This window comes from Drosophila bipectinata, chromosome 2R, assembly GCF_030179905.1.
Source record: "Drosophila bipectinata strain 14024-0381.07 chromosome 2R, DbipHiC1v2, whole genome shotgun sequence".
In the NCBI taxonomy this organism is placed as follows: Eukaryota; Metazoa; Arthropoda; class Insecta; order Diptera; family Drosophilidae; genus Drosophila; species Drosophila bipectinata.
Genome location: NC_091737.1, coordinates 20,504,524 through 20,518,256, shown reverse-complemented (window position 1 = coordinate 20,518,256; position 13,733 = coordinate 20,504,524). Strand labels below are relative to the sequence as shown.

General features: G+C 45.2%; 1 protein-coding gene across 2 annotated transcripts; it reads left to right on the top strand.

Moving 5' to 3' along the window:
* The first annotated feature begins 808 nt into the window (after window positions 1-808).
* Rgk2 (Rad, Gem/Kir family member 2) lies at window positions 809-9,869 on the top strand. 2 transcript variants are annotated; one of them, XM_017237164.2, is made up of 7 exons: window positions 809-1,120; window positions 4,536-4,686; window positions 4,739-5,895; window positions 5,948-6,349; window positions 6,513-6,797; window positions 6,893-6,993; window positions 8,371-9,869. In XM_017237164.2, the coding sequence occupies exons 2-7, from the start codon at window positions 4,544-4,546 to the stop codon at window positions 8,392-8,394; spliced, it is 2,112 nt and encodes a 703-aa protein (XP_017092653.2). In that variant the 5' UTR covers window positions 809-1,120; window positions 4,536-4,543; the 3' UTR covers window positions 8,395-9,869. The 2 variants fall into 2 exon arrangements, with proteins under 2 accessions (XP_017092653.2, XP_017092652.2); XM_017237163.2 differs by having other exon boundaries at window positions 7,611-9,869.
* Window positions 9,870-13,733: the final 3,864 nt, after the last annotated feature.

Below are 13,733 nucleotides of genomic sequence, written 5' to 3'. Positions count from 1 at the left end.
CTCCGCTTGAGAATCGGATGAGAATTGAGGAAGATATAGCCATCCCTGTGGCCCCTATAGGGGAAAACCCCATTTTCAAGGGACCCATCACAAAAAATGGACGAAAAATCTAAAAAATATTTTTTCGCAGGATTTTTATGCAGAATGGTAGCAAATCAATCCAGAAATCGTTTAAGGTACTCCGCTTGAGAATCGGATGAGAATTGTCGAAGATATAGCTTTAAAACTCAAGGTTATAACGATTATCTCAAAATTAACACAATAATTAGCTTGAAAGCTTAAAAAATATAAAATATTTTCCTTCCAAAGTTGCTAATAAAAATTAATTGCTCATGACTACTATTTTGATGAAATGATGAAGTCTGTGGTTAGCACTGTCATTTAAGTTTACTTATAAAGTTTACTAACTCAGTTTATTTATAAAGAAACTATTAAATAAATCATTCAGAAATATCCTATAAATGTTACAAAAATATACACTTTTTAGTACCTTAACCTTATGCACCTCACCTTATGCAATTTCCTTAAAAGCAAGCCATACCGGAATCTATTTTCTTTTATATATTAGAAGTCATAAAACATAAAAACCTGTGAGTAGATTCGCAAATCATCACTTCGCGCCGCATCCTTGGCGGCAATATCAACAGTCGTTGCATGTGGCAGCTTTTGACCAAATTGGCTCCGCATTCCAGTCGCGCTGGAAAATCGAGGAAAGCTCCGGAGAGTGGAGCTTTTCCACCGAGTGGAGGAGCCGGGAAAACCTGAAATACCTTTTGGGGAAGACCACAGTTCAGCTCGAGCAGCCGCCGCCGTAGCTTCGTCCGGGCGGACAGTTCGACGGTTGCAAAGCGGAAACGGAAGTGCAGAGCAACTGTTGCTTATCGTTGTGCGTTCGTGTGTTGGTCTTTGTGTTTGTGTCGGTTTCGGTTTCAATTTCGATTTCGTAAGGTGTGTGTGTGTGTGTGTTAAGAGTGTGTGAGTGGTAGCTGTGTCGGTGTTTGTTTTTTTGTGGCATTGTTGGTGTTGGACAATTAGCAAAGTTGCTATAACAGACCGCATTATCCAACAAATTTGATGAAAATGGCAAACATTAAACTCTAATGCGGCGCGCGGAGTAAAAGTGAGTTTGTCTTCATATTTCAAAACTGGGTATTGGTATGGGTGTATGTGTGTGTGTTGTGGGAGTGTATTGGTATGGCACTTTGTAAGCTGCGATTTGACATGTTGATTTATGCGCTGCTCTGCCTGTTGCCCCTAAACTCCGTGGTCCTTCCTCCCCAGTGGGGATTACCCGTGTCCTTTTCACGTTCGCCATCTCTTTTACGCTGCCACGGCACTTGTTGCGCTCTCACAGGACATTCACTTAATTGCTAATCCTCGCGCCCAGACGCGTCTAATTACACGTAAGTTTGCGCCATTCCTGTCTATTTCAAAAGGACTCGCATTTTTATGCCCACCCGTCGGCCATTTAAAGTGCAAATTGGCAGGAAACTAGCAAGGGGTTGGGGGAGATGGAAGGTCGTAGGCCAGAGTTCGGAGGCCACTTAATATGCCATCAACATGAGATTTGCACAAATGGCGCCCTGCCTCAGGAATTATGTGTTGCAATAAAATCGATGCCCAGAGGGGAGCAGGGCGGAGTGGCAAGACAGAGCGCCTGAAAGCCTCAAGTGGCGGCTAATGACCAACTGGCGACGTGACTTTGGCCGGATTTGTAATTTGCCAACTGACCAGGCCAACTGACCAGCCCAGAAACATTCCTACTTGTCTGTGAGAGTAAATACTAACACAGAGACCGGAGACCGGAGACCGGAGACCTACAACCACCCATCACTCACTCACCCACTACGCCCCCCTTTTTTCTCCGTGATCTTAAGTGTTTTATGGACTTTTCTTGTTTGTGTTCTCGCACTATGTTGTATATCCACTCCAGTTTATTTTTACAACACAGACACAGGACACACAGAGTCATACAAAAGGAAGAAAATATTTATGGGGGTGTGGGTGTTAAGTATGCGTTTAACGGGTGCGGACTTGTAATTAAGCAAAGTTTACAAAAAGGGTTGTCCGAACGGCCCATGAACTCCTGCCACTTAATGACGGTCCTGTGCAGGAAGAGTCATTAGTCCTGGGCCCCTCCAATTATGGCAGGAAAAGAAAGCCCGGCCAAACAGAAGGAGAAAGCACAAAGAAGGTGCCAACAAATGCCAGGGTTATGCAAATGCAACTCTCGGTCCGCACTCCCCCACCTTTTTAAAGTCTGAAGGGTCAGGACACTCTCCATCAATAATTCAATCCACACTGATTGATTGGTTCCCCCAAGAAATATCGTTTATAATTCAAAAATCTGTATCAATTATTATCTTACACGGGCTTACCTTTCCTCTCCTACTGGTAGCTGGTACATATATATTTTTTATCTGAAAATCCCAATGCGTAGCCCGAGGACCTTACCCTAATACAATAAGCTGACTAAAGTCCCCAAGACCCCAACTCGTTGGCCTTTATGCATACAAAATTCCATATAATAAAAATAATAATAAAAGAAGTCGAAGCGGACCAAACTACTGGGTATTTGGTAAAAAAAAAAATAAAGAAACGAGAAAGGAAACCAATCGAATCAAAAGGAAAGAAACGTCTCAATGTGGGCGGACAGAATATTTCTATTGATTTGTTGTCTGCAGATTTTTGCAAAGCCCGTGAAAGGTAGTGTGGCTGGGGGACAGGTGAGCCCTGGACTCCGGGGCACTTCCATCAACATTTTGTTATCATATTCCCCAAACCAATCCCCTTCCCAGATACGTTGCGGTAGCAACACACCATTACGTGAAAATGCAAAATACAAGCAAAAATAAAGTAAAATAAAAAGGAAAATCAAATCCGAAAAAGGTAGCTGGAAAACAACAAGTTGCCAAACACTTGAATCAATCATTCGAATAATTGATGCCTTGTAAGTGGTATTTAGCCAGAGAGTTCTTTGGGGGCTTAAAGTGCAAACTTTTCATTCCGGGAACTTTGGACTTTGGATTGTTCAACGGTGGAGTTTCCTTCAAAGAAGTAGCTATTAAGTCACAGACTACATGGCAAGGACTATTATCAAAGTTTTAAATGTCTTTAAAAGAAAAGAAAAGTAGAGTTACAGATTTGGAAGTACTTTAGTTAGAGCCACTAAACAGACTCACCTCTGTATTAGATCACGGAATACCTTAAACAGGGCAGCCAACAGGTAGAAAACCAGGTGAGCTGCCACCGTTATTCCGCACTATTTGTTTTCCCATATGGACACGTACTCACGCACCACCGTGTCCTCTTTCGTGTGTGAGTATAATTCCGGACTGTGTGTGTGTGTGTGGTTGTGTCTATTTGTGCACAGGATAGATAATAATGGCCTGCAGGTCAGACGTGAGCTGGCCGTGGAGAGTGGCAATTTGAAGCAAACACGTGTCCATGGGAAACACCATGCAACCTCTCGGATGAAACATAAAGGGGCCAAGGGGGTGAGTTCAACATGCCAGGCCACTTGCAACAAACGCCATTGGGGAGTTGGCAAATGTATCGTAAAACTAGAGTGCATCCTTGCAACCTTGCGTCCGGGCATCCTGTTTTCGATTGCATGGAAAATCACTTGGGCCGCCGAGAGGAAATGGCCGACACTTGCTGTATCTCTCATGCTGGCCATCATAATCGAAGGCGCCGGAATGTAGGCAACAAAACGCTTCGAGGAACTAAACTTTAATAGCTGCAAGCCAAAACTCTGAGCCCGCAGCTTGGAGCTCGCAGCTCGGAGCTTGGTGCTGGCAAATCCCATTAGAGAACTTTGTTGCCCCGGCAAGCGGATTGTTTGGGGCAAAAACTTTTGCATAAGTTGCCACCAACTGTGTGGGGTGTTGACAGTCGGCGAGGGGTGTTGAGTGGGCGATGGGCCGGCGGTTTCTGGGCGGTGCGATAATAGGGGCATCCACTTACTCTGACTCTGACTTGGAGAGAAAACCAGAAGACCGACGCACATTTAACAATAATTGCCAGGCCAAATAGAGCGCTTCCCTCCGGTCTCTGGGCCGAAAGTCAAGGAAATGACTTGCGGCCAATGACGGCGCCATCGCTGCCGCCCCCTTTTGTGGTCAATCTGTGGGCGGTGCTGGGAATGGCCTGGCCTTTATGATGCCCGGTTTCTATTGCCTGCTTTTCATTATTTTGATTAAATACAGATAAAGCCATAAATTATGTTTACTTTGTGCCCATTTAGGCAAGGTTCCGAACGGTCAGGGGCGCACTTTGTATTATCTTTTTATATGTATTTGTGGCGTAATGTGTCTATGTGTGGGTATATGTGCGGGATGAGTAATGGCCCATGATATTTACACATGAGTTGGCCATCAGCGGAACGTTAACATCGCATCTGCCCCCCCATTTCATAATTTTGATAAATGCCCAGCGAAAATAACCAAGAATTTTGCATACTTTCTCCATGAATTTAGCAAATAAACTAAGGATTTGTTTTTAAAAACATCTTTTTAATATTATATCCCAACCAGGCCCTGCAATGACCCAACAACAGCGCAGCTGGGACGAAGGAGCTGTCAGCGGAGGCTCCTACGGTCATCCGCAAGCCTCTCATCACAAAATCCAGACACGGGCTGCCAGCAATCCCCTGCCCTGCAAAGGAGCCACGCCCAAGCTGCCCAGGTGAGATGAAACCTCAGTTTTAATGTAAACTTTACTTATATCTGGAATCTAGACCCTATCATGCCACCCAATCGTCGGGTGGCTACAATTATGGCGGACACGATACTCCGCGAAGTCCCAAGATCACCACCACCTTTGCTAACGACAGCTGCGACGAGGAGAGCAGTTCCACGCCGAGCTCCTACTACCAGACACCATCCTCCGGGTCCATTGACGACTCTGCCTCCTTGCTCAGCGGACGCACAACCGCCAGGAGTCCCAAGTCCCCGTGCCAATTCGTCTTCGATGCAGTGAGTCCGAGCCACGGACGGAAGTTCGAGTACTACGAACCCATTTCCCCCGACGACGGGGCCTTGTACTACGATCCCCCCACGTCCCCCAGGCGGCAGGGTTCCAAGAAGCTCAGCAGAAGCGCCAAGGCACCACTGGAAACAGTACCGCAGCTGACCACCACTGGAGTGGATGAGAGTGTGGCGGTGGCCATGGCCATGGGAAGTGGTAGCTATTCCAAAAGTGGCCAAAACAAGCGGCAGCGGGATGAATGGGAGCTGCCGGTCATCAGTAAGATCGAGGCTCGTAATCTCAGCGCCATGGCGGGATCAGGGAATGGGTCTGGATCTGGTAACTACTATGGCCTGAAGCGGGACTCTTGCGTAACGGACTGCACCCAGTTGTCGATGGAATCGGGGGAGACCTGTACCCAACACACAACCAGCACCCTGGTGACCCATACCACCACCAGCTTCAGCTTCACAGAACCCGAAATGGACCCGGATCACACGGCAGGAAGACCCCAAACCCAGTCGCATCGCCAGCGCAGGCATGCCATCAACATCACCTCCAATCCCGGCTACCAGGTGCTCCACAGCTCCCACTCCACGCTGGACCGCACCTGTTCGGACAGTGTGGTATCGCTGCGCTACCGCAAGTCCACCAGTGACCTTACCCAGGAGGCGGATCACGAGCTGAGTGGCTGCAAGCCTCCTGCCAAGCCGAAGAGGGACTCCCATGTAGAGCACAAGCCTCGGCGCAGGGGCAGCTCCAAGGGGGGATTGGCCTACCTGGCCAGCCGGCGAAGCTCCAGGGAATCCATGAAAAGCGCCTGCTCCAATGCCTCCATTGTGTCCAACGACGATGTGGGACCTCTAGCCTTCCAGAGCTCGAACCGAGGGCGTCAGCGCAGAACCTCTAACTTTCTGGAGTTGCCAGGTGGGTTTTCCCATTAGCTCTAGATTCCTGTACCTATAAAGATCCTTTTTAGTTCCCGATCATGTGCGTCCTCGTGTGTGCTCCCTGCCGGAGAGACCGTACAACCCCCGGGCCAGTGATGACCTGTACCGCCTGCGGCACTTCTCCATCAGCAAGGGCAACGTCGTCAATTGCGGTGATTCGATAATATCTAGAAGATCTCGCAGCAACACCAGTGTGAATTCCACCAACAGCCGGGCCAGTGAGCGCTCCCCCTTCGAGGGAAGCTGTTGCGGAGCCGGATACGCGAATGTGGACTCGCTGCCCGCCTCCCCGGACGACTCGGACAACCTGGAACCACCGCCACCGGCCAGATACCGAGTAGTGATGCTGGGGGATGCCGGAGTGGGCAAGACGGCGCTCGTCAATCAGTTCATGACCTCGGAGTACATGCACACCTACGATGCCAGTCTGGGTAAGTGTTATAGTCCCAGTTCCATGTGGACCCTTGAATCCCATTGGAGCGCAGTAAGTACTGCCGTATAACCCCTAGCTGGAACCTATGTGTGTGCCCGAAAACCCCTAGCTTCCCAGCTGCCACTTGGGTCTTTAGAGTTTAATTCTGATCTGAGTTTTAGACGACGAGTTCGGCGAGAAGACGGTGAGCGTGCTGCTGGATGACGAGGAGTCCGATATGGTCTTCATCGACCATCCCAGCGTCGAGATGAGTGTGGAGAACTCGCTTTCCACCTACGAGCCCCATGGCTGTGTCGTTGTGTTCTCGGTGGTGGATCGCGGCTCCTTCCGGGTGGCCGAGGAAATCATCAATTATTTGTGGCAGGAGAACTACACAAAGGACAAGGCGGTCATCCTCGTCGGCAACAAGGCGGATCTGGCTCGTGCCCGGCTTATCACGTCGCAGGGTAAGTCCGGCTACTTAATTATGATGGCTTGATTTCATTTCAGTCTCCGTTTCCTCCTCCAAAAATTTTCTTTCTCTTGGCTCCTGCCACCTCAGAGGGCAAAGCCCTGGCCGCCTCACGCGATGCCAAATTTATTGAGACGTCCAGTGGCATACAGCACAACGTCGATGAGCTGCTAGTGGGGATATTGAAGCAGGTGAGTGTGCCAGGCATCCAGGTGTTCCGGGGGTCAACTGAGCAGGGTCGGGGGTTGCGGCTGTTTGCGGTAAGGTGCGAAACACACGCAACCCCACGGTGCATGGCCGAAATGTGCAGGAAATGGAGTTAAACGGATATGCCGAGTCGGTGTGGTTGGCAACCAGTGTTGGCCAAAAGTGGGCTGGATTCATGAAGCTCTTTGAAAGTAAAATTCAAGAGAGACCTTTGAATGTTTTTGATTTTTAATCAATATTCATTATTTTGTATACCTTCACCCATTATTTTATTTTTTGATACAAATTCTTTTTGTAATAAAACTTAATTGGCTATTTTTAGCCACATTTTGAATCCTCCAGACCGCCAAGCTGCCAGACTGCCATAACCGCCAACATTGGTTGCCATGGCTCGGCGCAGGTTGGTTTCTGGCCTGGGTGGGGCCTGCTTCCGGATCGAGTCACTAATTAATGAAAATTGTGCGAACGGAAACCCGGTCAGGCTAACCAGATTAGTCGTCTGGCCTCCTTCCACTTGCACTCTCACTCTCACTGCCAGACTGCCACTACCACTTTCAGTTTCTTGACCCGTTTCCACCATTTTTCCTTTTAACCGAATCAGATGCGACTAAAGGAGAAGCGGGAGAAGAAGGCCACCGCCTCGAAGATGAAGACTTCGCGCACCCACATATCCCTGCACCTGGCCAAGGAGCTGCTCCAGAAGATATGCCTGAGCGACATATCCAAGTCGAAGAGCTGCGAGAACCTGCATGTCCTATAAAGACGTCAGCCCGATGGAGGATTTTATCCAAAAACCAATCACATATGCTGAGACATCTTTCGCCACGGCATTCCAGTGCGAAATTTGCTAAAAACGATGCCACAATCCTGTGTATATTGTGTACAAAAAAAACAAGAGAGAATTTTATCAAAAGCCAGGCTGCCAGGCGAAATATTCCAAATGCCATTCAGATTAGCCCGAAAAAAAAAGCCCAAGAGGGGTATGGTTAGGCCCCTTTATTTGGGCTTCGTTTATTAAAAGTTTAATGCCGGGTCGCCGAGGCTGGCCTCCTTTTTTATTTACATTTTTTTTGTGTTGATGCTGAAGCTGATGTTGAATTTAACAAGTCATCGGCTGTGGTCAGGCCTCCAGAAGCGGCGATAATCCACTTGTTTATGACGGATGTTATGGATCGTGGGGGCTTATCAGAGCCAGACGCTCCTCCATTTGAATGCCGAAGGCCGGACTGATAATCCCCGCGATCCGATTCCCATTCCGATTCAGATTCCGCCAGAGATTTCTCGCATTTTTATGACCCAGCCACGCGTGTGCAGCCTTCAACCCACAAATCAGAAAATGTATTACTAATTTTACCTTTTAGATACAATATGATATAAGTATTTAGATGTGTACTTGCGTATTTATGTGTTCCAAGGCGAAATAACTTCAATTCCAATAATGTGCTGTCAATTGAACTTGAAACGCTTAAGGAGCCAGTTCCCAGGAGGATAACAAAAGAAACTTTATAGATGTTGATTTTTGTGAATATAACAGATATACTATACATTATATATACATACCTATATGAGATAAGTAATATTATTATGTATGTTAGGATATATGCTGGAATATATATATATTTATTTAACGCTCCACCTGCTTTGCAAAAGAAATTCTTCCAATTGACGAAAAAAACTCATATCGGAATGACTGTTTAATGTTGACTGTTGTTAGTCTAAGCCAAGGAGAAAGAACTATCATTTAATCAAAGTACTTAACTCAGACGTAACTATATATACATATACATATATTTAATACAAATCCTAACGATATATATTATATATTTATGCATGTACTTGTGTGGAACTTCTAACACTTCTGAACTCATACGCTTATATTTGAAAAATACCTTTACAAAATGCGAGGGCAAAAACAAACGAATAAAAAAATACAAAAAAAAAAAAGAACTAAGAATAAAAACAAATCTAAACTAAAACTAAATAAAACTCCAACTATTTTCATACGCAAACTTACACATTAGAGGAGAGGAAATGCTAGAATTCCAAATGAAATTGTCGGATTGTCGAGGAGGCTCTCTCCAGGACGAGGACGAGGACGAGGCCAGGCCAGAATGTTCACTCATGTTTGCATTGCCATTTCCCCCCCTTTAAAGCCGCCGTCGAGAGCACTCTATCATTTTTAACATTTAACCAAACAAAACAGAAAGTTCCTCCTCGCCGCAAACTTTTAATTTGCATTGCCAACAAAATGGCAAAATGGCAAAGGAATTTTCAGCATTTCCACCAGGGCTATGGCAATGGCAATCCGCGACAAGGTCGAGGCTTTAATTTGATTTCCCAATCAAATCGCTGGCAAGCTCAAACCTCAAACTTGATTTCCAAAATCGAATTACAACCTTAAAAAGCTATCAACGCCCACCGAATTTATTGTGTATTAAATGTAAACATTAAAACAAGAACAATTGACAAGAAGCGTAGTGGAAAATCGATTTAAATAATAATTGTTTCCTAATGAGATTTTACTGCAGAATTAACTGGCTTAAAGCGTACCTGTGTAGAGTTATCCAATCGAATACAATATATAGTATATATATATAAAATAATGTGTATATGTAAAGATCGATGTATATTTTTCCAAGCTAAGCAGGGGAGAGACAGAGAAAAGCTCGAAACAAAATCTAATCCACAATTGTATACACTTTGGCAGCCTTTGTGCCTGTCACTGCGATGAGGCTGCAGGAAAAGCAAATTAATTAGAGTACACAGAGATAAAATCCTATTTCTTTTGTTTTTTGATGTTTGTATAACTGCTATCTTACCTCCCCAACCAACAAGCCCGAGATCTCAAACCGATAAAATAAAGGACAAGGACAGTCTGTAACTGGGTAACAAACTGGGTGCCTACTTTTCTGGGGGTCAGGGTTCACGGTTCAATCTCTTGCAGCTTGTTGCGGATAAACTTGCGGCAACACCCACAACTTTCCGCTATTGCCAACTCATGCCTCAGCTGTTGCGCACTTGCGGTTCATTTGGGGGCAACCAAGGAGGGGGCCAGGAGCCAGGACGTGGCAATGTGTTAAGTGCCTGTTGTCAATCGCACCCGAAAACTTTGCCGTAAAGTGAACTTCCACGGAACACTTGCACGGGTCTGTGAATCAATCAGGCGTTGGTTTTCCGTAATTAACTTACCCGGAGAGTCGGCCGATGAGACTGAAAAGTTGACAATCCGGCTCTGATTGATGGCCAGAGTTGTGCAAAGATTTACACGGAGCACCGTATAGCCGTCATGGCAACCTCAAATATAAACGTTAATATATATTTATGTATCTTTTCGTTGGCAACGTTAAGAGAAAAACTTTGATGGCCCAGCAGGCAGCAGGGGGTCTCATAATTTTAATGAGCTTATTTTATTATATTTAACGCACCAAGGAGTCGCTACTGCCACTGCCACTGCCTCTGGTACTCCCACTACCACTCTCACTCCCACTGTTTCTTCAGTTTATCCTGAAAATGCTTCCTTTTTGTTGAGATTGTTTTGGCCTGTACCTTCGCCCAGCTCGGTGGCCAAATCAAACTAATTCCAAGTTCAATAAACAAGCGCAAATGAATATCCCGCCCCGGAGCCATTCCTTAATCAGCATCCTCAAATCCTCGAAGGCGGTGTAAATTCTCATAAAAAAATACACAAACTGCGGAGCTGTGGCATTGAATCGTCGAGGTGGAAGTCATTCAAGGATCCCAGGACCTTCTCGTGCTCTTTTCGCCATCCAGCCAGCCAGTCGTAATCATAATCGAGTCGCTGGAGACTCGACGAAAATCGATTAAAAGCTTAAGTCGGTAGATTTTCCAAGGAACTGGATGTGATTAATATTAAGCCAATTAGTCGGCGGAGCAGGTATGAAGCATTAAGTGTGTCTAGGGACTTACACTTAATACCCCCTGGTCAGATTTCATTTCGAATTTCACATCGATTAGGTATGACATATGGAAAATAAAGGTATGCTCCTCCTACGAAAGGATTACTTTATCCCTTGCCCTCCCCAGAAAAAAAAGGGATCATAAAAGATGCCATAGCATACATAATTTTTTTCTACCTTGGGCTCAAAAGCTGTTGGCCATCTGCCCATGTGTTTATGTGTGTTTGAGCCTAGTTGATAGGGCCAGGACTCCGGGGTAAGGAATATAGCTACTCAGACACACAGGCAAACAAAGTTCCAGGTATTCAGGTGGCTCGAAGATGGAGAAATATTCGCGCCGGCAGCCAACACTCTCGGGGGATTCATAACCAAATAAGCCGAATTTTTTTAGAGCATACTTTTCAGCGCACCATGGCGCCTGGCCCCGAATCCTTGCTTTGACGGCGCGTCCCGGAGCGTCCCGATGCCGCGCTGATGGAGGCAGGCGGTGACGAAACTGAAATTTACGAAAATGAAACTTTAAGCAATGTGGAAAATGAAATTTAAATAACGATTTATTGCCTTTGAAGTATGATTGTTTGCACGAAGGGACAAGAGCAAAAGCAAACAATGGGCGGATGGAGGTAAGATGGACTTTGGGATACCCTTTAAGGGGGAATTTATCAAGTTTTTATATTTTTTAAGATCTTAATTAAATAGTATAATATTTTGAGCAATTTATATGCAATTTAAAGCTTAAATAAACTAATAGTTGAAGACTTTATTTTTATCAAATAGAATGCTTGAAGCTACGGAATTCCTAAATAATATTTTAAAAATGTTAAAAATTGTACTTTTAAAGTTTATTAAGGACTTTAACATGTTATTTTCTTTAATGTAGTATAATGTTTCATGTATAGATCTTATAGATATAGAAACAGATTTCTATCATGTTATGTTTCATAATAGTTTCCAGAACTATATCCCAATGTAGAAAAAGTTCGAGAACTTCTCGAAACTTACTGTGCCAATTCCTGGGCATCTCCAATCCTCAAATCCATTCAATTTGAATGAAACCGTAAACAGCAAAGTAAATAAAGTATGAGTGCCCTTTCGAAAAAGCTATAGTTTGGCCGGAAACCTAAAAGAGGATGAGCGGGTTTGGTGTTTTGTGTGCCGCGAGGATAACAGGACCGTTTCACGTCCATCGAGTGCCCAGCCCCGTAAGCGTAATGAAGAGCGGATTGAATGGATGGGAAGGTCTGCGGCTGGCAGTCTGTCCCCCCTCGCCATCTATTCCGTCCGTGTTCACCTGTCCGTGTGGCAGGGTTATCAGAATCAGAGCCAAACGCAGTCGGCTGGGTCGCTCCTGGCTGTCTCAGAGGCTCCTGTTCGGGTTTCCAGTTCCTGCTCCTTTCTCATGTGTTTCACTTTTCGTTTTTTTCCTCCATTTTCTTCAACGCTGTCGCTGTCAATTCATCGCATTGGCATGAAATTGCTTTTTGCAACAGCAACAAGTTGCCGTAAAGGTACCATACTATACCACACCATACCTTACTATACTATACCGTACTATACATCTACATAGATATATGTACAAGGAGGGAGGCTAACTGGGGAGCTTACAAAAGGAAATGAGAAAAGGTTCTCATTGGCTTCCAGTTGCTTGTTTGTTTGTTTGCCTGCTGATGTTTGTAGGCCTGGATCCCTGTCCTGAGTCCTGGGTCCTGGGTCCTGGCGCCTGGCTCCTGGATATACTCGCTAAATTTGCATGGCAGTCGAGGAAACAGGAAGTTGTTCGGAGATGGGTATTGTTTATTCCCGAAAAGCGGGCGGCGGGTGCCCGCAAAAAGTCACCCAAAAACGAACCGAAAATGCCCAAAAAATTGGAAAGACAGGAGTGGGAGGGGCACTCGCGGCATGTAAATTACAAGCGGAATTTCGATTGCAGCCCACGACGGCCCTCGACCAGGAGAAGGCGGTGTGTTTTATTTTGTGTGTTTTGTTGTTGGGGGAGGTGTAGAATAATGTTCGAGGAGACGGAATTAAATGCGAAATGTGAAAGGACCACGACAAAATAATCTCTCAAATGTAAGAAAATTGTTTGGCGGGCAACGGGGGATCCTTTGCTCGTATTTTGCTTTTCGGTTTTCTTCCTTTTCTGCTCCTGCTAAATGCCAAAATGGCAATTTGCTAAAGTTTTCCCCAGAAGCAGAGCAGACGAGAGTGGCAGGGGCAAGGACAGTGCCATCAGATGGGGTGCCAGAACGGCGCAGGGTCAAGGGAGTTGATGCCATTTTTCGGTGAGGTCTGAGGGACATAAAAGTCAAAGCTTGTCTGTTACATTCTCTATCTGCTCGTACACTTTTCAAATTTATACCCTCGGACTTTGTGTTCCTAAATCAACAAGTTTAGTCCAAACACGAGCTCTATTTTAATTGAGGTATCCGAAAGGTATACGAAAAAAGAGAGGTAAACAAATGAAACCCATTAGCTTATTAATAATAAAAGTCTGGATAAATGTATAAGGAAATATTTGCAAAGTCTCTAATTGATTAGGAAATAGGTGAGGAATTCTTTTTAGAAAAATCTAAAAATAAACATAATGAGTTCTTACTAGACCATCTTATACTGATTATATTTAGAAGGATTATAATTAAAACCTTTTCTCTCTCTGTATCTAACTCGGCTCTCATCGTTGTAGTTGCTCAAGCTCAACTGCTCAGCATCCTGGCACTTGTTGAGCGTTTTGCAAACGAATACCAACAAGAACGTGTCAAAGAAATTGAAATTCACAGTGTGTGTTTTTCGTTTTGAGTGTGTTGTGG

Coding starts and splice junctions, on each gene's coding strand:
- Rgk2 (XM_017237163.2), top strand. CDS start 4,544: ATGACCCAACAACAGCGCAGCTGGGACGAAGGAGCTGTCAGCGGAGGC. Junction 5,896..5,947: donor TAACTTTCTGGAGTTGCCAG/GTGGGTTTTCCC, acceptor GATCCTTTTTAG/TTCCCGATCATGTGCGTCCT. Junction 6,350..6,512: donor CACCTACGATGCCAGTCTGG/GTAAGTGTTATA, acceptor TCTGAGTTTTAG/ACGACGAGTTCGGCGAGAAG.